Below are 22972 nucleotides of genomic sequence, written 5' to 3'. Positions count from 1 at the left end.
GTCAGAACTCCCACAACCTAACCAGGCAAGATTCCTATTGAAACTATGCATATAGTAATTAAAAGCCTGGAGATGAAAGCCACGTATGTCACCTGTTATCTTCATTAGCTCAAATCGCTGCTGCGGTTTTCTTAATCTAACATAAAATTCTTGTTTACCCATTTCATTGGCACTTTTGACATGTCGGAAGATACGCCTCGCTCTGCAGTTTCATGTGATGCATGAACAGGAGATGCTGGAAATTTGGTTGTATTAAAATTGGGAAAGGCTCCCTGCCAGCCAGTCTATTCAAGAGTGGGAGGTTTTGGAAGAACCTTGAAAGACTCTGTGTAGAACAGGGGTCAGCAAATTTATTCAGCAGGGGGTCGGTCCACTGTCCCTCAGACCTTGTGGGGGTATGTCCTGGTATGTCCCACAGAGGAACTTACGGTCTTCAAATAAAAACATCCTGAAGGTCCCAGGCCACAGAGAGGTTAGGCTGGCCTCAACTAGAGCCAGGGCTTTTTTGGCTGCGGCTCCAATCTGGTGAAACGCTCTGTCACAAGAGACTAGGGCCCTGCGGGACTTGACATCTTTCCGCAGGGCCTGCAAGACGGAGCTGTTCTGCCAGGCCTTTGGTCGGGGTTCAGTCTGACTCCCTCTCCCCTTTCATAAGAACTTGCATGAAAGTGGCCTCCCAATTTTTCTCACAGGCCCATATAAGTTCAGCACAAACAGTTGGGCCTGGTGAGCATTTAAGGTCCCCAACCCTAATCTGCGGGTTGCCATCTGATTGGATTTTATTCTGATCCTGATCTGATTTGAGGATGGATTTTAATTGATTGTCTGATTTTATGTTAATGTGTTATAGATTTGATGTTAGCCGGCTTTGGCTGGGGAGGGCGGGATATAAATAAAATTTATTATTATATTATTATTATTATTATTATTTATTATTATTTTGAAGGGAAAAAATGAACGAATTTCTATGCCCCACAAATAACCCAGAGATGCATTTTAAATAAAAGGACACATTCTACTCATGTAAAAAACATGCTGATTCCCGGACCATCCACGGGCCAGATTGAGAAGGCGATTGGGCCGGATTTGGCCCCCGGGCCTCAGTTTGCCTACCCATGGTGTAGAACCTAGAAGAAAGAGCGATGTTCACCATGCTGTTACTCATCCCAGTTACTGCAATTTTATAAAATTGTGATATAATTTGCTTGCTAAAGAGAACAGTGTTAGATAATTCTGTACAGGTTATTTGGAAGGTATGCCTTCCTTTTGCATTGTTTGCTCCTGCTGTAAGAGAGTGCTGCCCAAATTTGAGTCTCCAGCTGCTTTTGGACTACAGTTCCCATCTTGCGAGCTAGGGATGGTGGGAGTTGTAGTCCGAAAAACAGCTGGAGACCCAAGTTTGGGAAACACTGCTGTAATAAGTGCCTGTCTTCCCTTTAGGAGAGTCATACCCAGTACACCTGTGCAGCAATGTCTCTAGAGCTGTTCCAGATGTGTTGCCTAATAAACAAGGCGTCACACCCTTCATCGCTGACATAGATAATCTGGGGATAAGAGGAGCATGTCCTACTTCTGTGACACAGAGATAGCTCATCTAAAGTGTATGCTATTAGTTGCACGTCATATCTTCCTTTATAAAGGTAAAGGGTAAAGGGACCCCTGACCATTAGGTCCAGTCATGACCGACTCTGGGGTTGTGGCGCTCATCTCGCTTTATTGGCTGAGGGAGCCAGCGTACAGGTCATGTAGCCAGCAGGACTAAGCCGCTTCTGGAGAACCAGAGCAGCGCACGGAAACGCTGTTTACCTTCCCGCTGGAGTGATACCTATTTATCTACTTGCACTTTGACATGCTTTTGAACTGCTAGGTGGGCAAGAGCAGGGACCGAGCAACAGGAGCTCACCCCGTCGCGGGAATTTGAACCACCGACCTTCTGATTGGCAAGTCCTAGGTTCTTTGGTTTAACCCACAGCGCCACCCACGTCCCATCTTCCTTTATACCCTGTATTAAATAATAGGTCTTCGTTCTTCACTTTGTTTTTCTCTTTCAGTATGAAGAGAATCCTCATGGGTTCAGAGATAGTCAGTGGTATGGAAAACAAGTCCAAAGTGGAAAGGTTGAAGGAACTGGGTATTTTTAGCCTAGAGACTGAGTAGGGACGTGATAGCACTTATCAAATACCTGAAGGGTGTGCTGCCTGCCCCAAAAGGGCAGGATTAAATCTAGTGGGTTTATATTGCAGGAGGAGAGATTTTGGTTGAACATTAGGTGTGTGTTTGTGAGCCGGGCTATTTATTTGCTAACGTTGCAGGCACTCAATCTTCTCCTTCTCAAATTACTTCTAGGACTGTAATTAAAAAACAGGTTCCTCTTGCGGCTGGGCTGAACTTCGCCTCGGAAATTTAAGATTACAATCCCAAACATAATTAATGGCGCAGGAAATGTCATTGAAATCAATGGGAGAGAGCGACTGCAAGAAAACACCACACCTCTACCGGCGTGTTTGCGACTCAGTAAAAGAACATTTGAGTCTTTTTGAACGGCGGCGGCAGCAGCAACGCGGCCGCTGTTTCACGTGAGCCAGTCTCCAGGTATATAAAAAAAGCACGCTGTCTTTAGCAGCAGTAGCCCCGCCTACTAACCTTTTGCGCGTTTGCGTGTCTACTGTCAATCAGCGGGCTGAGACCGCTCAGATTGGCTTCCCACGAGGGGGCGTTCCCGAGGGTTTAGGAGGCGGGGCGAAAGTGGCCTAAGCGTCCCACTCGCTGCGGGTCGGACCCGGAAGCAGCTCGGATGCATCTTATGTGCCGCTTACGCGCGTGCTTGGCAGCAGCTGGTTCGAGCCCCGCTTGGCGGCTAGGTAAGAGGCGGGAGAGCGGAGTCCAAGCCGCTCGGGCGAGGCAGGGCCCCGCGGTGAGCTCGTGCAAATCCTTTCTCAGGGATGGTTTGGGGAAGGGACACCTGTGTGATCGCAGTACTGATCTCAGCAGCAGCGGTGCTCTGGCTGCAGTATGGAAAAGGTACCCAAAATCGCCTTTCGTGCGCCAGATTTGCTTATCTGCAGTTAGCCACAGGCCAGATATGGAGAGGGGCCTTTTTTGCGGGGGGGGGGGCGTGTTTAAAAGCATTTTAAAATGGAATCTGTTAAGTTATTGTCTGCTTGTAGCTCGCCACGCCTGTTTAAAAATAATTGCCACAGGTGAGGTAGTGCAAGCAGATTCGAAGATAAACGGATAAGTTTGGGTGCATGACATACTGGAATATATAAGCAAGATATGGTTTAGGGCTTGAGATTAAACGTATGGGTGTGCATATTTTTAAAACCTATTGCAGTCATCTCTCTGTAGTCACCGAAAATTTAAAGAAACCCATCAGGTCAGAATGTAATGATCATGCCCGGAGACTGAAGCCCTGGACCACAGAATAAAAAATCGACCAGTCTAGATTTTGTGAAGGGTGACTCGCCACCGAACAGTTGACAGAAAGGGCTGATTATACGAGGTGTGGACAGCTCTTGACTTCTCTACGCGATTTATTGGTAGGTAGGTAGCTTAATCCATCAGAAGGTGATGTGAAAGCAATCTATCCGGTTACACCTGTGATGACCCATTTCACTGGTGCAAGTCATCACAAATTACGAAGTAGTTCATAGTAGTTTGTATGGCGAGAAAATCCTGCAGGGAGGGCTAGAATTGCTTATCTTTCTTGCTTTTTAAAAATATGGCGTTTTAGCCTTTTCAACATAATAAAGAGGGCCATAATTTCTGTATTCTCGTCGTACCTTCTTGGCGCTAACCCAGTGTTTAAAAGGTTTGATAGCAGCAGCAGCATTTCTTGCGACGTAACATCCAACGAAAACGCCCGTAACAAAAAAATACATGCGTGTCTTTGTTGTGGTTTCACGGTGGGGAGGGGAAAAGTACGAGTAGCACCTCTTGTGCCAGCTGATTCTCACGTTCGCTTTAGGAAAGGTGATGGTGGGGAGCACGGCCGGATCAAACTGCCCGTCGCTTCGGATTCGTGGTAGTGTTCGTCGAAAACGACAGCAAGCTGTCAAGCAAAGCAAACGGAAGGCGCTTTCTTTCCTTTTCCACTGCTTGGATTGGCGTCTTATCCCTGTCTGCGCTTTTGGGGAACGAGGATTGGAGAGGAGAAGGGGGGGGGGAGGCCGTCTAGCAATGTTGGTGCTGGCGTGTGCGCGCTCCTTCCAACCCGTTTCCCCGTATCTCTCCGTGGTGTTCCTGGCGCGTGGAGAGAGGTCCCTCCTTCGCATTCCTGCCTGAAACCCCTGTCTCCACCATGCGTTTTTGTTTGAATGCAGCATTCCTCATTGGTTTTTTTTTTTGGGGGGGGAGAGGGGCGCAAGGTACGCGACGCCTTTTCCTCGGGAGGAGACCGTTGCCTATTGTTCTCCCCTTCCCCCCCCCCCACTGAAGTTGTGCGACAAACCCCCTCGCTGCTTTGTGTGTGAACCTGGGCGACTGGCGCGCGCGCGTGTGGATGCGAGTGTGCGCGCACACGAAGGGGAGGGGGCAGCTGGAGCGCAATGCGCGCTGCTGACGCCGGGCCGGCTTGGGCCCGCCGGGGAGCGAGCGGAGGGGGGAAAGAGGCCGCGCCGGTGCTTCTCGGCAGCAGCCGCCGCTTCTTCTCCGAGCTCCGTGGCCTCAGGCCTCCGCGAGGCGATGGGCCTCCAAGCGCAGCCCCCTCCTCTGCCGCCACCGCCACCACCGAGCTCCCGCCGCCTGAGGCGAGGAAGCGACTGCCGCAAACGAGGCTGAGGAAGGCCAGGCCCGTCAGGCCGGCGGCGGAGGCCCCGTTCGTTGCGTGTGGAAAGTTTCGGTTGGCGGACTATAAGGAGAGAGCGCGGCGAGAGCGGGTCGCGTGAGGCGCCGCCGGCGAGGGAAGGGATGGGATCTCGGCCGCCGCAACCGCCGCCTCGCCGGGGCCGCTGAGAGGGGGAGCTGCGGGAGGAGGGGCTGCGGCGAGGCGGGCGGGCGGCCGACCCCCGCCGGCCTGCCTGCCTGCCATTGATCGCCCCTTCCCGTCCGAGCGCGGCCATCGCGGCCGCCCGGGTGGGCGGGCCGCCTCCGCCAGGATGATCACCAACACGCGCGGCTTCCTGTGGTCGGACCTGGAGACCCGGGCTCTGCTGGAGATCTGGGGGGAGGCGGACGTGCAGAGCGCCCTGGACGGCAACTTTCGCAACAGCCATGTGTACCGGGACGTGGCTTGCCGCCTGGCCGAGCTGGGCTTCGAGCGCACCCCGGAGCAGTGCCGCATCCGCATCAAGGGCCTCAAGCGCCAGTACTACCAGGCCCGGGAGGGGCTCAAGAAGAACGGGCACGCCAGGAAGATCTGCAAGTACTACGACGAGATGGACCGCATCCTCAGCGGGAGGGCCGGCGCGGCGGGCCTCGACGACAGGCCTCTGAGCCCCGCGGCCGGCGGGGAGCCCGGGTGCCGGCGGAGGCAGCATCTGCAGCAGCAGCAGCACCCCGGCGCCCTGGCCGCCTCCGCCATCCTGGCCGCCGCCGCCTCCGCCGCGCCCCCTTCCGCCAGGCCCGGCGGCGGCGGCGGGGCTTTGCTTCGCGAGGTGGACGCGGAGGAGGAAGACGAGGACGAGCTGGACGAGGAAGGCGGCGAGCTGCTGGAGTCCCCTCCGAGGGACAACTTCCACGAGGAGTCCGGGGAGTGCTCCTCCTACGCCGAGCACGCCATCAAAGTGGAGTGCCCGCCCTTCGCCATCCCGCTGCCGCCGGCAGAAGGTGAGTGCAGAGAAAGGAAAGAAAGTCGAGGGAGGCACAAGTCTCAGTCTCTGTTATGGCACCTGCCACAAAGAAACAGCCCCGTTATCTCTGCTTTTCTGAACAATGTTGCGCGTTGGGGTGGGGGCATCCATAGAACAATCGCATCCCCTCACAGGCGCACAACACACACGCCCTGTTTTTATTGCCCTTTGCCGATGTCTCTCTCCAAAATATGAAGTGTTGGGGGAAAGCTGGTGTTCTCATGATGACTTCACCCCGAGAGCAGCAGCGCTGTGTATTTCGTTTGCCCTGCTCTTGTCTAAAAGGAAAGGCAATGCCCCACTCCCCACTTTCAGTCACTCACCCAAACAACTCTGGAGATTTCTCCGCCTAATCTTTCCTTTTGGAAAGGGTGAAAGTAGGCTTTGTGTCACCTGGGTCAAAGACCCAGTTTGGCAAAAGAAGAAGAAGAAAAGAGCCCAGGTGTTGGCATACACACACACACACACACACACACAGGCTGGGAGGCTTAACCCAGGGCAAAAAAAACACAACCCTGGCTTGTCCCCCACTCCATCCTCATAGCTGTGGCACCGCTGTTGCCTGTTAACATTGTCAAACGGTCCTTCCTTTGGTTATTGGCAGGTGACTTCTGTTTTAAAATGAATCCCTGTTAACGTATTAGGAGTGGGCTATAAAATATAACCAGGGAGCTTCTTTGTCCTGGATATACCACCTACATAAAAGGCATATCCAGTAGCGACAAAAATACAGTGGCAGATCAAGACTTCCTTTTTGTGTATGGCGACAGTCCAAAGTTCTGAAGACACTACACCACCCCACATTCCACTGTTGTGAGGGTGGGCACATGCTGGGGCCCAAAACCCAGTAAAGGGTCTGCCATCTCAACAGCGCTGCAATTATCACTTTTGCATCCTCTTTTTTAGTTTAGAAGCACCAACTTGGGCCAAGCACACCAGTCCTTAGCTGGCATTGTCCATCCCCTCTTCCCTTCTGTGATTGGGAAGAATCTATGGTCATTTACATATGGTCATTTCTGTATTTAAACACAAATGGCCAGCTCATACACCTAATGCAAGAATACTGCATGCAGTGTAAATCAGGTGTACAGTGCCCCAAACTTGAAATTCTTTTGCATGATGATGATGATGATTTTAAAGCAGGAAGACTGTTAGGCTGACAGGCCTAAAGGCCACCATGCATCTTTATTTGACAACATATTCTATAGTATTTCTCTTGTAAATACACAACTTTTCATCTGGGTTAAAAACAAAAGCCCTCCACCCTCATATTTATTGTTCACATACACAACTCAGGCTAAATTTAAATTTCCACAAACAAATTGAAGTGATATCATGTAGGGAGGTCTGTACTTCCTTCGCATGTAGGTGTGTGTATTATTTTTAGAAAACAATTCTAAAACAGAAAAACTGGAATCTGTGCCTTTGTCTTTTTTCACGATTGAGTTTTATTTGAATTGGGCAGAGCTAATACACATACATAAATCTGCATATATTCCACACAAAACTGGCTTCAAATTGGTGTCCTTAGGCTAATAGTCACACTTGAAACAAACTTTTTACACATAAATAACATCAAAGGGGAGAGGTTTACAGTTGTGACCTTTTGCAATGCAGATCTGAAAGCAGGGCATTAAGGCTGCAGTCCTGTGCACACTTAATCTGGAAGTAAATTCCACAGAATATAATGGGTCTTACTTCCAAGTAAACATGCATAGGCTTCTACTGTAAAAAGTTGAATTGAGCAATTATCTGCAGTACACAAATGCTTGTTTAAAAATTTTGGTTGTTCAAGTTCCATACGTACATACATAAATGTTATAGAAACATATAAATTATGTCAATATGAAAACTACCTGATTACTGGAAATATTTTTGTAACTAAAGTGACATTCTTCACTATTTAATTTTCTCTTACGTTTGGTCAAAACATGAAAAACTAACTTATCTGCTTTTGTTTTAGGTTTTAAACAAATTAATGCTCACACCAATGCACCACCCTTATTATCTCAGGCTAAAAGATCAAAAAAACGCCATGCAAACTTAACACTGGACAAAATGATGGAGAAGTTTCTGCAACAAAGCATGGATACCGAAGAGAAATTTTACAAATATGAAGAGCAGAGGCTTAAAATCGAAGACAAACGGCGTGAAGCTGAGCACGCCAGAGAGCTCCAGATGTTGCAGATGTTGGGACAGATGTTAGCAGGGATTTCTTCCACAGTATCACAAAGGTCCCAGTATATACCTAGCAATCCTTCACAGAGATCAAATCACCGATCATACGGAGATAATTTTAACTTTAATTCTATGTCAACATCACTTTCGCCACCCATAGGTACTACATTCTCTTGTATAAATGATTTTGGGACCCGGTAGCTAAGATTTTTGTGCACATTTGTGGTGAATTTTTCTAAAGCCAGTGAAATAGTACCCGGGGGGTTGGGGTGGCTGTTCATGGGTATATGTGAAAAATGAATCAAAACACTGGGCATGGTTGATAAGTCTACATAGATAATGGTGTTTATTTAATGTTATGCTCTTTTGCAGAGTTATCGTGGAACAGATCATGATCACTGATGTAGTTTACATAGCCCTTTTTTAAAAATGTAGAGCAATCAGTTGTGAATTTAGTGGATTAAAAAGGGAATTTTGTTCATCTTTAAAATAAAATTCATATTGCTTGATCTTTAGTGTTTCATAGAAATTCTGGAAGTAATAGTTTTTGCACTTGAAACAACATCGGTAATTGCCAGGGATGGTCTAAAATCATAATATATAAGTACTTATAGTAAATACTTTTAGAAGGTGGCTGGTTTTAGAGCAGTTTTTATATTTTTCGTATCCAAGTCTACTTCCATCTTACTAGGGAATAGAATTAGTCTTGGATATTCTACTTCTGGGCTGGCAATCAGCGTGAAATCGCATCCTGGTCAGCAAAATATTTTCATTAGTACTTGCACTTCATGGTCCTGAGGCTGTCTTCTGCAGTAGATTTTCCTACCACACTTGAATAGTATTAGGGTAGCCTTAGTTTTAATTTGCAAGGCAAGTGAGTTCAAATGTCAATATAGCTGTTGCCTTAAAAATGCAGCATGGGCACAGTTGACTTTGAAAGAGGCAACTTCCCAAAAATGAGATTGCCTTTCAACTTCTTTTACCCAAGTCAGAAGGGTCACTCCAAAATGCTTTGCAAGCACATTATCAGAAGCTCAACTGGAGTGCATACCACAGATCAGGAACTAGATAGACCTTTGGTCTAAATATGTTTAATACTCCCATCCAACTTCTCATTGAAAACTGAGTAATAGTGCATTTTATCTTTTCTTGTCATCTTGGTATTCACAAGGAACACAGTTTGAAAACTGGCTGCAAGGAGTCTTCTAATGCTACCTACTTGCAGACTGTTTTGGTGTTCTTCAGGACTAGAGGTAACCAAGATGCACGAGAACTATGTATTTGTTAGGTACCAACTTGTGTTTAAATGTAGGTTCTATTCACAAAATCATGCTGTTGTATTTTGGGACCTCAATCGCTAGTGGCTTTAGACCAGGGGTCTGCAACCCGCAGCTCCGGAGCCGCATGTGGCTCTTTTACACCTTTGCCGCGGCTCCGGGGCGGATACTAGCGAGGGGAGGAGGCACATTGTGCGCCCCGACACTCCCCACTGTGGCGGGCGCTGTACTGGCTGTGACGTCGCATGGGGGCGGTGCGTGCGTTAGTCACGCACCGTCCCGCCGTCACCTTCCCGCCCGCTGTCAGATCGCGGCTCCGGAGATATATTTGTTTTAAATGTCGCAATGGTTTTGCGGCTCCCAGTTGTTTTTTCTTCAGAAACGGGTCCAAGTGGCTCTTTTTGTCTTAAAGGTTGCAGACCCCTGCTTTAGACCCTTTTGATGCATGGAGACTTACTTCCAAGTAGGCATACATAGGATTGTGTTCTAAGTAGATAATTTGGAGGAGATCTTTGCCTCTACAATACTACTTCTAAATAAAACTATACTCCAACGTTTAATCCCCTTTATGAGCATAAGGTAAAGGGATCCCTGACCATTAGGTCCAGTCGTGGCCGACTCTGGGGTTGCGGCGCTTATCTCACCTTATTGTCCAAGGGAGCCGACGTATAGCTTCCGGGTCATGTGGCCAGCATGACTAAGCCGCTTCTTGCAAACCAGAGCAGCGCACAGAAACGCCGTTTACCTTCCCGCCGGAGTGGTACCTATTTATCTACTTGCACTTTGACGTGCTTTCGAACTGCTAGGTTGGCAGGAGCAGGGACCGAGCAACGGGAGCTCACCCCATCGTGGGGATTTGAACCGTCGACCTTCAGATCGGCAAGCCCTAGGCTCTGTGGTTTAACCCACAGCGCCACCCGCATTATGTTATGAGCATAACAGGGTGTTAATACGTAACTGATCTATTTTAAGTGATAGTGTTTGCTCACCCTTAATCATATTCTGGGTAAACTGGAGTTTCCTTTCAGGCTTTCAATAGTTGACATTGATCTGCTTTTACTATCACTTTATCTAATCTATCTTATGAATTTTGGACCTTTTATCCAATTATCTAAGAATATGCTATTTTAAAAATACAAGGAAAATGGCAAGAAAAGTTATAAATCTTTAGAAAATTGTGTGTGTGAGAGTGGAGAGAGGGAGGGAGGACACAGTACATAAGTTGTACTGTGAAGGCAGTAGCAGCAATGCAGCTGTTTCCATTTCTTTCTCTGTGCGCATAATCTTTCAGTGGCTCTCACCCTTCTGTCTACAAGTATGGATTTTTTGAATTTCGTCATGATTTGCACTTTGGTCTGAATATCGTAGGATACACTATTGTTTTTTTAAGTGAGCAAGCTTTTCATTCTTGGGATAGTGCAGAAATGTATAAATAAATGTGGGGAGTTTCTGCCATTGATAGAAGCCCCAAAGGAAAGGAGGAGGGGTTTTAGCATTCAGCATGGTTCTCTATTCACTGCAACTGTTTACCGTGACTACAGACTTCCTTTTTGGATTTACGACTAAAATGAAGCAGTTACACCTAGAGTGATCCATGCTGGGGTCTCTAATGGAGTTGGAGATATGTTACAGATGTGTCAACATGTTGTGTAAATAACATCAGCGGAAGCGGAGTGCATTAATTAAAGAATTGTTTCCATTGTAAAGGATGAGATCAGAATATTGACCTGAAAGGACTTAATGTTTACTGGAAAAAAGTAAGTTTGATTGTGGAAGGGGTTGTATTGAGAATGAAGAGATTTTGCTGGTTTTGCAGCCACTGGGAGTTTTCTTGTTTGATGCTGACTTTTGCAGATACGTTTTTCGCCCTGTGGATACTTTGAGCTCTTTGTTAGATTCATCTGACTGTGATAACTAAGCACAATTTGAACGGGCAGTTTAAAAAGTAGACATCGCTTCAGCAGAAACACTAATGAAGAGCAGCAGTCTGATTGGTAGTTACTAATTATGTGATACAATTGTCAATTGGAAGCGTAATTGTCAAAGTAGGGTTTTTTTAAGCTGCAGAAACATGGAAGGATATTTTGTTGCTTATTTTGAACAAATTTTGGGTCTTTTAACACCCATTCATGTCTAGAAAACCAGCATTTTATTTAACTCCTAACCATTGACTCAGTATCTATTAACTATGTGCTTTTTATTACAAAAAAATGTGAGTGTTAACTAAGACCATTTTAATCTTTTTCTAATTTGCAGTTTGAGATATAAGTGGCTTAGGCCCGAGTTCATAATTCTTGTCAGCACAAGTTCTTCTTGCTCAGTGCTGTTCTTCCGGGTGTAGGAGTTAATTACATCCTTGTATGAAAGCTGGCCTGCAACTAATAAAACTGGATGACTGGGAAATCTTGGAGATTATCACATGAAAGTTATTAGGGTGGGAGCTCAGGCACCACCACCTTCCTCTCACTTGTATTCCCACCCCTCATGCACACACACATTGGCCCTTTGACATTGCCAGTTGGCCATACAAGAGAAATAAGCATCTGTATGATGGTTTGATATCATGGCTACTTTGAGTGTGCAGTGCAACGCAGATGCGAAAAACCAAGTTGGTGCTAATACTGTTCTTACAGTTTTCTGATCAGATCTCTGCACCAGGCATGCTGGTTTGCCCTTGCCACCCGACATTACGCAAACAATGTAGCCAGTTGAATCAATTGAGCCTTTGTGTGCACAGCTCTACCTGAAAAGTAGACCTGGCACTGGACCTCGAACCCAGATTTCACAGAGGTGTAGATTGTGGTTTTGTTCATCATGGGAAGGCTAGTGGGGAGGGCTCTTTGGTACGTTCCTGCTCCCTTGTTGAGGAACATGGAAGTATTATTATTTGAATAGGGCTGGTTAATTGAAGATGCAAACAAGAATATTTAATACTCTAATTTATTGGAAATATTAATGTTATCAGTGAATGTTATGAAAAGTTTGAATTTAAAGTAATTATTTAAATGTCTTTATTTCTTTTTCAGTTATAGAAAGATCTTTCTCAGTGCACAAAACACATTCTGTAAAGGAAATGGAGAATATATTTCAACTGGTGCGGAATGTTATTCCTCCTCTAACTGCCAAAAAGCATAAAGGCCAAGATGGACGAATAGGAATTATTGGAGGATGCCAAGAGTAAGTTAAAAGAAAATGCATAACATCCTTGCAAGCAAGTTTTCAAGTATTACTAGGTTGCAACACATTTTACTAGCCCTCCTTGAGCATACCTTTTTTTAAAAGTTCCATTTGCACCTTAAAAGGTAAAGGGACCCCTGACCATTATGTCCAGTCGTGGCCGACTCTGGGGTTGTGGCGCTCATCTCGCTTTATTGGCCGAGGGAGCCGGTGTACAGCTTCCGGGTCATGTGGCCAGCATGACTAAGCCGCTTCTGGCGAACCAGAGCAGCGCATGGAAACGCCGTTTACCTTCCTGCCGGAGCGGTACCTATTTATCTACTTGCACTTTGACGTGCTTTTGAACTGCTAGGTTGGCAGGAGCAGGGACCGAGCAACGGGAGCTCACTCTGTCGTGGGGATTCGAACCGCCAACCTTCTGATCAGCAAGCCCTAGGCTCTGTGGTTTAACCCACAGCACCCCCGTGTCCCTTATTTGGCACCTTACCAACTTGCAAAAAAGATATTTTAATCATTTCCTTACTTTTATTAGGCATGGTTTCCTGCCTGGTTGTCTAGAGGCAATTATTACATTCCCACATTCTTACTTGCACATTTAAATCAAACACCTGAAGATGTCTTAAAAGTCATTTTAATCCTCTTTTTTTTTTTTTTACTTTGAGGCCAAATGTGTGCATATGTCATGTGACCGTAGCTCTTAGGGAAATAAGGAAGGTGTACCATTTGACCCTTGAGAGCTTAGCTCTTAACTGCATCTTCAGCCATAATTCACATTCCTTTTGAGATCCCATCATTGTGCAAATGTTTGGCTTTCATGAGAAGTGTTCTTTGTGCTGACTGTTAAGGAAATGAATTTGTTTATGTGTGTGTGCATGTGTAATACAATTCTGTGAGCGTAGAAAAAGGGCAGAATGTGCAGTTAGGTATAGAATTCAACTTTCCAGGAATCTCAGCTTCCACTAAAGAGAGTTAAGTTGCTTTCCCTTAGGCCTGCAAATACACACTTGACATGTGTGAGCGGAATGAAGAGCCCAGAAGCCAGAAAGAATAACCAGATGAGATTCACAATGCTAACCTAGCTGCTTCCCATTAGTCTAATCAGAATAAAATAGGGGAAATAGGAAAACAGAGTATAGATTTTAAGAGACTGTGATTCAATTTTCAGAATTTATATAAGTAAAAAAACTTTAACTTTTTCCAATGCTGAATTTGGATGCAAAATAAACAAAACCCTGCATCCCCTTGATTTAAGGGTAGGGAAGTTGTAACCTCAGGCTCTTCATCACGGCCTCTGGGTCTTCATTCCCCATTGAAAAATAAATTCCTAATATTCTGCTACAATGTAATACACTAGAATGTATGATGGTAGTATTTTCCCATCTAGTCAGTGCCAAAGATGCGTCCCAGTCCTAATACAGCCCAGCATAGCACAAGGATTTGAAATCTGGAGACTTGTTTGTGTACTTTCATAGAATCACAGAATTGTAGAGTTGGAAGGAACCCCAAGAGTCATCTAGTCCAACCCCCTGCAGTGCAGGACCCAGCATGAAGATGACAGATATTTCATAATGCTAAGAAGAAACTATTATTTTAACATTAGATTTTATATTTAATAATGCCTAATCTAAAAGAGCTTCTGCTTGGCCTAACCAAAAAAAAAAAAGTGCACGTCTGTCTTAATTTGAGCATTCAGTGCCCAGAGTGGTTTCCTCCTGGTTACGTTCAGGTTCCACAGAAGCAGCTGTACAATCACGTTTGTCTCAACTTCAGTGAGAGTCTGGTTATTTGTGAAAAGGCTGACTTAGAGTTGTTATCATAGAATAAAGTCTGCTCATCACAGCTACCAAGTATGAGCCTTGGAAGCAAGCCAATGAAGAGACAAGATCTGTTACTTTGCAGCTACCACATTAACTGAACATAAATGCCCTTAGCTATTAGTAGGCAAGAGTCTTCTCTGCAGGCGCTCGGTTGTGATAGTGTCATAACTCATATTTAAGACTTCAAAATATATGCATAATTTGGTGGGGGGGGTAGAGGGTAATTTTTAGTCAGTTGTCTTTATCCCGATTCAGCAACCAAACTTGTTAGCAAAATAAAGATGCCTCCTAAGTTTATTTTTTTTTTTTTGCCAGGTATACAGGGGCACCGTATTTTGCTGCAATTTCAGCTCTCAAAGTGGTATGTGCTCTCTTAACTTTTCGTTAAAATGGGTAAGGAACATCGCATGGCTAGTTTAAGGTTGATGGGAGTTGTAGTCCAGCAACACCTGGAGGTCCACATGTTCCTCACCCCTATTTCAAAGGCACTGATAATTATCCAACATTTTAAAAAAAGGTAAAGGACCCCTGACAGTTAAGTCCAGTCGCAGACGACTCTGGGGTTGCGGCGCTCATCTCGCTTTACAGGCTGAGGGAGCTGGCGTTTGTCCGCAGACAGTTTTTCCGGGTCATGTGGCGAGCATAACTAAGCTGCTTCTGGCACAATGGAACACTGAAACCAGAGCAGCACACGGAAACGGTGTTTACCTTCCCGCCAGAGCGGGTTGGCAGCTGGGATCGAGCAATGGGAGCTCACCCCATCTCAGGGATTTGAACCACTGACCTTTTCTGATCGGCAAGCCCAAGAGGCTCGGTGGACCACAGTGCCACCCGTGTCCCATTATCCAACAGTTAAGGGTACTTAAACCCGGTGAAAGCAACCTCTTATGTGTGTTGTTGAATCATAGCTTTCTGAGGGTTGTATCTCTGAATTTCAAGTGTACTTAAAATGCTTTGGAATCAGACCGACTCGAGTATGTGGATAGTAACTGATTGTCCCCTTAGAAGGCTGCTTTAATAAATACTAATTGTCATCTTAATAATAAAGTGCAGAAAGCCATCATACACAGCGTAGAATTCCGTCTGTAATGTATTTCGCTACTGTGATCTCAACAACGGAATTCCAGTGGGGAGGAAGCTACCCACGCACATATCAACAAAATGTTTTACTGTTCGAGGTATTGCTAAAGCCAAGCTATCCGTGTTTGAGAAAAGAGATATGAATGTGCTTTTCATTTCGATTGTTAAGGAATGTTGGAAATGGGCTTTTATATGTAGAGAGAGTACTTATATTGGATCCTAAAAAAATTTGTTCCATTGATGTCCATGAGACATGCTCAAGTATATGTATTTAGGACTGGGGTAACTAGTGTGAGAAATGGACCTAAAAATCGCTTTGTTCTGTAAGTCACTAAGTAAGAATGTCACGGGGAGACTCAAGCTAGAAAGCATGGAACTGGCTTGTTTGGGTTGTAATGACTAGCCTTTGCATGATGACGTATTAGTATCAATGGATAACTGTATGTTAACTTTCATAGGGTGCAGACATATCCCATGTATTTTGTACCAAAGACGCAGCAACTGTAATAAAGTCTTATAGCCCAGAGCTGATAGTTCATCCTGTTCTGTAAGTATCCTTTCCATTTTTTGTCTTTTGCTTTCCTCCTATATCTTTCTCACATGACTTAATGGATCATGTATTAGTTGTATTAGGGTAGCAGCTCAGAACTAGGTTACCAGGATCAGGTGAAGGGCGCCAATCCTTTTGTGACCCTACTGGCTTTGAACCTGGGTCTTTGTATCCTATACTCAAGCATTTCATGCTGTGATGCTCGCATCCTGTCCAGAGGACGCGTCTCTGGATCTGTCTTAATGGCTGGAATTTCAAATATGTTTTTTTCTTTTAAAATTGTATATGGGGCAATCCCGCATGTCTGCCACACTTGCCATGCTTTGACTCACACTAGCCAGCTTCTGTTCTGCTGTAACTAAAACCAATCCAGATGCCAATTCTTCTCTAAACTTCGAGACAACATTTTAATGACGTTTTAATTGTATTCACATAACTTGCAAATAGTGCCACCTTCTGCCTTCCAAAAGTGGTGGTGCTGAAAGTCCCAACTGCAGCATTAACCTTTCTATCTACCCAAGCTGTGTCCAAACCATTAGTTAAGTCTCTTACTACAATGTTGTTGTTTTTAAAGTGACACAGTAAAGCTTCAAGAAAGCACCAGTAGAGACACAGAAGGGACTCTTCCACAGCAGCCAGTTGAATGATGCCATATGCTAAAATAAGCCTATGTGCATAGATAGGTATTACACCCAACTGGAAATCTTAAAAGTTTGATTGCTACAGCTGCTGCTTGAAATATATAGTCAGGAATTTGAGATGGGGGGAGGGAATAAAATCAAAACATTGCCAGAAAATAAAATATGAAACAAGTCACATGGCATATAGGGATTGGAACTTGAGGGGACAGGAAGTGTATGTTACCCATGGGAATTCCTCCTTCTTCTAAAACCAAAAAGGAAACATGGCAGCCAGCCATGTGGGAATTTCATCTCCCTTTCCTGCTTTCATTTGTCAGCTTTCCAGGCAGATGGAAGTTCCTCGGGTTCCCCACATACATTCACATAATGCCATCTCCTGTAGAAAAGGAAAAATGATAATTTTTGTGAACCGCTGAGGGTTTTTGCCAAAATGATACATTATCTATATAAATGTATGGATATGGCATGCTTTTATTCAGGAGAAAAATGGTTTAGCAATTAATAATAATAATAATAATTTATTATTTATACCCCGCCCATCTGGGCACTCTGGGCAGCTTCCAACCAAATACTTTGAGAAATTGGTTGTGGTTGTTTACAGAAGGCAGCTTGGGGAGCTGGCACCCAGTACACTTAAGCTGAAAATTGCACTTCCTTGCAAATGCAAGAAATCAGATTTTTGGAAACAGGCCAATCTGTGCTCTACTCTGTCTAGTGACAGCCCTGATGCTGTTCATGAAGTGGAAAAGTGGCTGCCACGTCTACACTCGGTTGTTATCGGACCTGGATTGGGTAGAGATGATGTACTGCTTGAGAATGCCAAGGTAAATTGGACAATACCCTTTTTCACGAAACTAAGTTTCTGTTTTGAATTCATCGCTGTTGGTGATATTCTTGATGTTGGAAATTGAGGGCGATTATAAAATGGCAGGATTAGCAGCTAAAGTTGATGAAAGTTGCCTTTATGTGAAACTCTTACAGATAACTTAATGATCCCCAAGATCCGCAATGCTCCTGTGTTTCTTTGTATGGGAGAGCTCCACCTCCCTTTGGAATAGACACAGAGGCACAGTTGAGCCATTGTAACAAAACAAAATATCAGTAAATGTGGTTTCAAGATGGATCATAATATCCAAGCCATCCTTTGCTTGCTAGTGTTTGATAGAGCTCAGCAACAAAGGCATTGGTTTTATTGCTGACATAGTCCTGGCGGTGATAAAAGTGACCAACGGAAATAGGTCACAGTATTTCCCCCCACACACTAAAAGGTGAGCAAATGAAGAAGCATTTATCTAGAGAACTGTCTTGCTTGTACTTTTGAGTAGGACCAGTCTGCATTATAAAAAATTGAGAAATGGAAATGCAAGGGCAGAAGTCCCATAATAATGACATCATATGATTAGCACCACTTTATAGCTGCCTTCTTCTGGGTAAACTATCAATATCGTCTGGCCATCTCACTTTTAAAAAAGGAACCATTACATGTTTGTAAACCTCCCCAAATCCCTTAATGTATATACCATACACAGATGAACCACATGGCCCAGTGATGACCTCTGCTGTTCTTCTGATGCCCTGAACCCAAACTGCAGTTTCTATTAAATCTGTTTCCAGAACTGGGTGCACAATATAAATCATGACACAACAAATTGTGCCAGGAAGGAAAGTATGGTTGTGGGAGGTTAGGGCTGGAGATGCTGTGTAGTACTAGAGACTGACCTCTCAGGTCAGTGGTCAGAAAACAAATATTCAATAAAGGCAGTGCTTCATTAATGCAGGGGTCCAGTCAGGCCAGCGCCTGGCATATTGGGTGGTGCCTTTTCCTTTAGCAGAGTCACTTCTCTAGTACACCACTGTTGCTCAGAGGTATTAGCACTCAGGAAACAGGAAGGGGTGCTTCTTCCCGTGCCTCTTAACAGTAGTGGTGCACCAGAATGAGAGACACCTTTCCCAGGTAAGTGCTGTTCTTCCCATTGTTGTACGATGAGGAGAGGTTCCTTCCATCAGCCCAGCAATGCTATGGGGGATAAAGTCATTGTCTCTGTTCTTCAGTGATCTCTGAAGAACACAGAGAATGCTATTCCTCCCACTCTTATTTGTTCTTCGGAATGAACTCTGAAAAGCAGAGAGAGATCTCTCCATCACATTGCATTTCTCAGAGGAGAGGTTCCTTTCCTCCTAGCTCAGCACTGTGATAAAGAGAAAAACCCTCCCTGCTGCCTGAACGCTTGTGCATGTGCAAACATGTCTTTGCATGTGCGAGCTTTGGCCGCATCCTCTGCTGGCCTGCAGCCCTCTGAGGTCTGGCTAACAGCAAATGTGGCCTATAGGTTGGAAAAGATTGACCAGCCATCCCTGCATTGGTAGTTTTAAAGATGCAGGGGTATGCGTTTTGGGTTTCAGCCACAATTAGAGTAACCCAGAAGAGAAACAATTTTGTAAGCATGGGGTTGTATTCAACTAGGTCCTATTTGGAGTAGAGTAGACAGCTGTTTTCCGAGTTTTTACTTTGAAACTGTAAGAGTTAATTGAACAACGGGAAGAGGTTTCATTTTCAGTTCTTAAAAGTCTGCTCTTTTTTAAAAAAAACCACAGGGTATCATAGAAAAATCGAAGGTCAAAGGAATTCCTATCGTAATTGATGCTGTAAGTATTATGTTTTCATTAGCTTATTTGCATGATGTTGTTCTTGCCAGTAAATGTTTCTCTCTTGCTGCCCGACGCAGGATGGTTTATGGCTAATTGCCCAGCAGCCATCTCTCATTCAGGGTTACCCTAGAGCGATTCTTACTCCGAATGCCATGGAGTTCAGCAGACTGTATGAAGCTATGGTGAGTTCATACTATGTTTTCAGTGATACTTAAGGAAAGCAAATTAAATCCAAGACCAAATTACATTTATAGCTCAATCCTATGAACAGCACTGGGTTCAGTGGGGCCTACTCCCTAATTATGATGTTCAGGGTTGCCGCCTTAACACTAATATCTATGTTTAAGTAAAACCTGCATGAAACAGCACCCGCCTGTAATAACTGATTAGTCCAGAGGTGGGGAACCTTTTTTCTGGCAAGGGTCTTATTTCTTTGGGGGTAATCTGTGAGAGGTCACTTGCTGGGGGTCTCTGGGGCCGCTTGATAGTGTTGGACAGGTACGGACCAAAAATAGACTCTTTCTATTACCTCTTTTCCACTCCCTTTCTCTCCCCCCCCCCCCCCGCATATGCTGCTGTTGCTGCTAATTCAATTTATAAGATTATTTATAGATTAGCTTCAACCAGAGCCAGGGCCTTTTCAACACTGGCTCCGGCCTGGTGCAATGCTCTGCCTCATGAGACCAGGGCCCTGCAGGATCTGATTTCTTTCCGCAGGGCCTGTAAGACAGAGTTGTTCTGCCTGCCCTTTGGCTTGGAGCCAATTTGATTCCCTCCCCCTCTTTCTTTTTCCTTTCTCCTCCTATGATGAGGCTGCATTTTAACATTTTAATATTTTACTGTTTCAATATTTTAATGTTGTATTTTAATCTTGTTTTTAAGTTGTATTCATTCAACTTGTTTTTATTATTGCTTGTTAGCCGCCCTGAGCCTGGCCTTGGCTGGGGAGGGTGGGGTATAAATAAAAATTATTATTATTATTATTATTATTATTATTATTATTATTATTACCACCCTTTATCAAAAGATCTCAAGGCGGTGTACAGCATTAGAAACACACTGGAAAACGCCAATGATAAAAACATAATAAAAACATAGTCAAAAACCATACTGACAGACACAGCCTATAGTAGTAAAATAATCGTAATAAATGACAATCCTCTCTCACACACTTTCACAGGCCACAGATTATTTAATAGCCAAAGGCCTGTGGAAAGTGGAATGTTTTTGCCTGGCATCTAAAGACATGTAATGATGGTGCCTTTCTGAAAGGAGCATTCCACAATCAGGGAGCCACCACAGATGATAGGAAATGAGACCACAGGTTGCCCATTCCTGAATTAATGGCTGGGTAGTTTTTCTGATAAAATGTGTGCATAAAATGATGGTAACGTACATTATTTTACATCACTGAAAGACGTATTTTGATTCTGTATGATTCCCCACCCCCCTCTGTCTTAGCTTAGGGACCCTGTAGATAGCAATGATCATCACGGATGTCTGCTAAGGCTCAGCCAAGCCTTGGGGAATTTGACGATTGTTCAGAAAGGAGAACGTGATCTTATTTCAGATGGAGAAAAAGGTAAGTGAAGAATAAACACAGCAAACAGAATGATAAATAGAGTTGCTTGGTCCAATTATAGATAGATAATCCTGAAAAACAAAAACTAATGCTGACAAGCATATATTCAATATTTAACATGATAAGCAGGAGGATAATGTTTTATTAGATGGATAAAAATTGTTGACTAGTGAATTTATAGTGAAAGTGTCAGTATTAAATATGAATATTTTACTCAAATAATGGCAGCAAACATTATGATTTAAGATGTACACAGAAAATGTTAGCTACTGGGGTTGTGGGGCACATCAAATGTGTGATAAAATTACATGCTAATAAGAATGTTCATCTAACCACAAAGGAGATTCTTTTGTGTATTTATTTATTTTTCCTAAGTAATTAGTCCTGCAGAATTATACAGAAATTAGTGAGTAATTACAGAAGATAATTACATAACATGCAGCAGCAAACACACAGGGTGCTTTCATATGCAGCTGATGTAAGCTGTTGCCTACAAATCCTTATGGCAGAACAAATCAGTGGTTCCCTCTGCATGTCCTTTTAAAAAGAGAGATTGTGTTGTTCCTCACTTATGCTCACAAAGCATGAGGCTAGCCCCTCTGCACAAAGTTCCTCATAGCCAATTGTGAAAAAGAGGCCAAGAACTGGCAAAATTCAGGAGTTGGACTTTGACAACTAAATGCAGTCGTACCTTGGAAGTCAAGCAGAATCTGTTCCAGAAGTCCGTTTGACTTCCAAAATGTCAAGGCGTGGCTTCCGATTGGCTGCAGGAAGCTACTGCAGCCAATCGGAAGCCGGGGAAGCCACACCAGATGTTCGGCTTCCGAAAATTGTTTGAAAACCAGAACACTCGCGTCTTGGTTTCAATCATTTGGGAGCCAAGGTGTTTGAGATCCAAGGTACGACTGTATACACTGTGCATTGTGCCTGTAAGTTGCTTTGAGTCATTTCCATAAGTGACTAATAAATGCAAATAATAATAATCTAGAATATTTATATGTGTGCACAAATAATGGACCCTTCAGGGATATGGCAGAAATTCTGTTCTAGTCCTTGCAGCTAATAGATGGCACTGCAATCATGTAACAGATAAACCTTGCCACTTCTTAAATCTGGGGTGAGCCCTAGGAACCCTACCCACTTGGTACTACTCATTACATCTCCAGCCTCTCCCCTTTAAAATACAGTTGGAAAACTTTGGTGAATTAGCGAGCAATCCTATACAGAAGAAGCTGGCACTGGTGTGAAAATTTACGCCAGATCCAAACGCTGTTCGGGAGCGCGGCTGCCACTGGCTGAGCCAGCCTAAGCCTGATATTTCCCTCCCCCCTTTTGTAGTGCTTGTATGCAGTCATGAAGGAAGCAGCAGAAGGTGTGGTGGACAAGGCGATCTCCTCTCAGGTTCTCTTGGAGTCCTAGCACACTGGGCCTTTCTTGCTGGACCAGAAAAAACAAACGGGTAAGGTGCTGGTCATACCTGAGCATTTTCAGCAGCCTAGTTCTTCACTGGAATTACACTGGGGGTGGGAGGGAAACTACTGGGGAGGAGGTGGTAGATAAACAATAAAATGTGCATTCGGGCAGCAGAAAAATTAATGAGAGATTCTTGTCTGTTAGGCAAGGCAGTATACTTAAATGCAAATCTCTCCCAAGAAATTGAAGTATGTTTCCACACCGAATACCTAGAGTGAGTTAAGATTTCTGAAGCTCCTTGAAAAATCCAGTCCCATTCCAGTTTTAATGAAGATTATTGTTTCCTTTTTAGTCAGAACCCCTTCCTAGTGGCTGCATTTGGAGCATGTTCACTTACGAGGCAGTGCAACAACCAAGCCTTTCAGAAGTGTGGACGGTCTATGACAGCCTCTGACATGGTTTTAGAAATCGGAGCAGCCTTTAATAAACTCTTTGAAACCTAAGACCAAAGCAGCAGAGGAAGGAGAAATACACAACACGGACAGCAACGGAAATTACAGTAGGATATCCATGCGTAATGCACCCTTTTTCAAGTGCTGTTAGCGGTCTTGGTATACTAGGTAGCTTTTATTTTTTAAAATAGAAAAAAAGTAGATATTTTTTAAAGAGTTTGGAATACATTTTTTTGGCTGAATAAGCTGTAGTTGCAGATGTTATAATATAATAAAACTAAACTGAAAGTATTTCCTCTGTTCTATCTCACAGTTATTGAGCAATAACTAAGAGTGTGCTAGTAGCAAAAGATGCACTTAAGAGACA

General features: G+C 44.3%; 2 protein-coding genes across 5 annotated transcripts in view; one reads left to right on the top strand and one right to left on the bottom strand.

Moving 5' to 3' along the window:
* The first annotated feature begins 2718 nt into the window (after window positions 1-2718).
* Window positions 2719-22896, top strand: NAXD (NAD(P)HX dehydratase). 4 transcript variants are annotated; one of them, XM_081003062.1, is made up of 11 exons: window positions 4579-5766; window positions 7753-8127; window positions 12271-12421; window positions 14554-14599; window positions 15777-15865; window positions 17225-17333; window positions 19105-19155; window positions 19236-19340; window positions 20620-20740; window positions 22079-22199; window positions 22506-22896. In XM_081003062.1, the coding sequence occupies exons 1-11, from the start codon at window positions 5097-5099 to the stop codon at window positions 22654-22656; spliced, it is 1989 nt and encodes a 662-aa protein (XP_080859188.1). In that variant the 5' UTR covers window positions 4579-5096; the 3' UTR covers window positions 22657-22896. The 4 variants fall into 4 exon arrangements, with proteins under 4 accessions (XP_080859190.1, XP_080859189.1, XP_080859188.1 ...); XM_081003064.1 differs by lacking the exons at window positions 4579-5766; window positions 7753-8127 and adding an exon at window positions 2719-2861; XM_081003063.1 differs by lacking the exons at window positions 4579-5766; window positions 7753-8127 and adding an exon at window positions 2873-3021.
* The window catches only part of CARS2 (cysteinyl-tRNA synthetase 2, mitochondrial), a 43074-nt gene continuing 36574 nt past the window's right edge, over window positions 16473-22972 (bottom strand). The window contains exon 16 of the transcript XR_013985377.1: window positions 16473-16885. The gene's annotated coding sequence lies outside the window, so the exon portion shown is untranslated. The remainder of the gene's footprint in view (window positions 16886-22972) is intronic.

Source organism: Podarcis pityusensis, assembly GCF_964106645.2.
Source record: "Podarcis pityusensis genome assembly, chromosome: 4".
NCBI lineage: Eukaryota > Metazoa > Chordata > Lepidosauria > Squamata > Lacertidae > Podarcis > Podarcis pityusensis.
The sequence above is the reverse complement of the archived record's forward strand: the minus strand, read 5'-3'. Positions and strand labels throughout refer to the sequence as shown.

Excerpts from the sequence above, each read along its gene's own strand:
- NAXD (XM_081003062.1), top strand. The coding sequence starts at position 5,097 with ATGATCACCAACACGCGCGGCTTCCTGTGGTCGGACCTGGAGACCCGG. Across the intron at positions 17,334-19,104 it reads TACTGCTTGAGAATGCCAAG|GGTATCATAGAAAAATCGAA; the intron begins GTAAATTGGACA and ends AAAAAACCACAG. Across the intron at positions 22,200-22,505 it reads GGACCAGAAAAAACAAACGG|TCAGAACCCCTTCCTAGTGG; the intron begins GTAAGGTGCTGG and ends TTTCCTTTTTAG.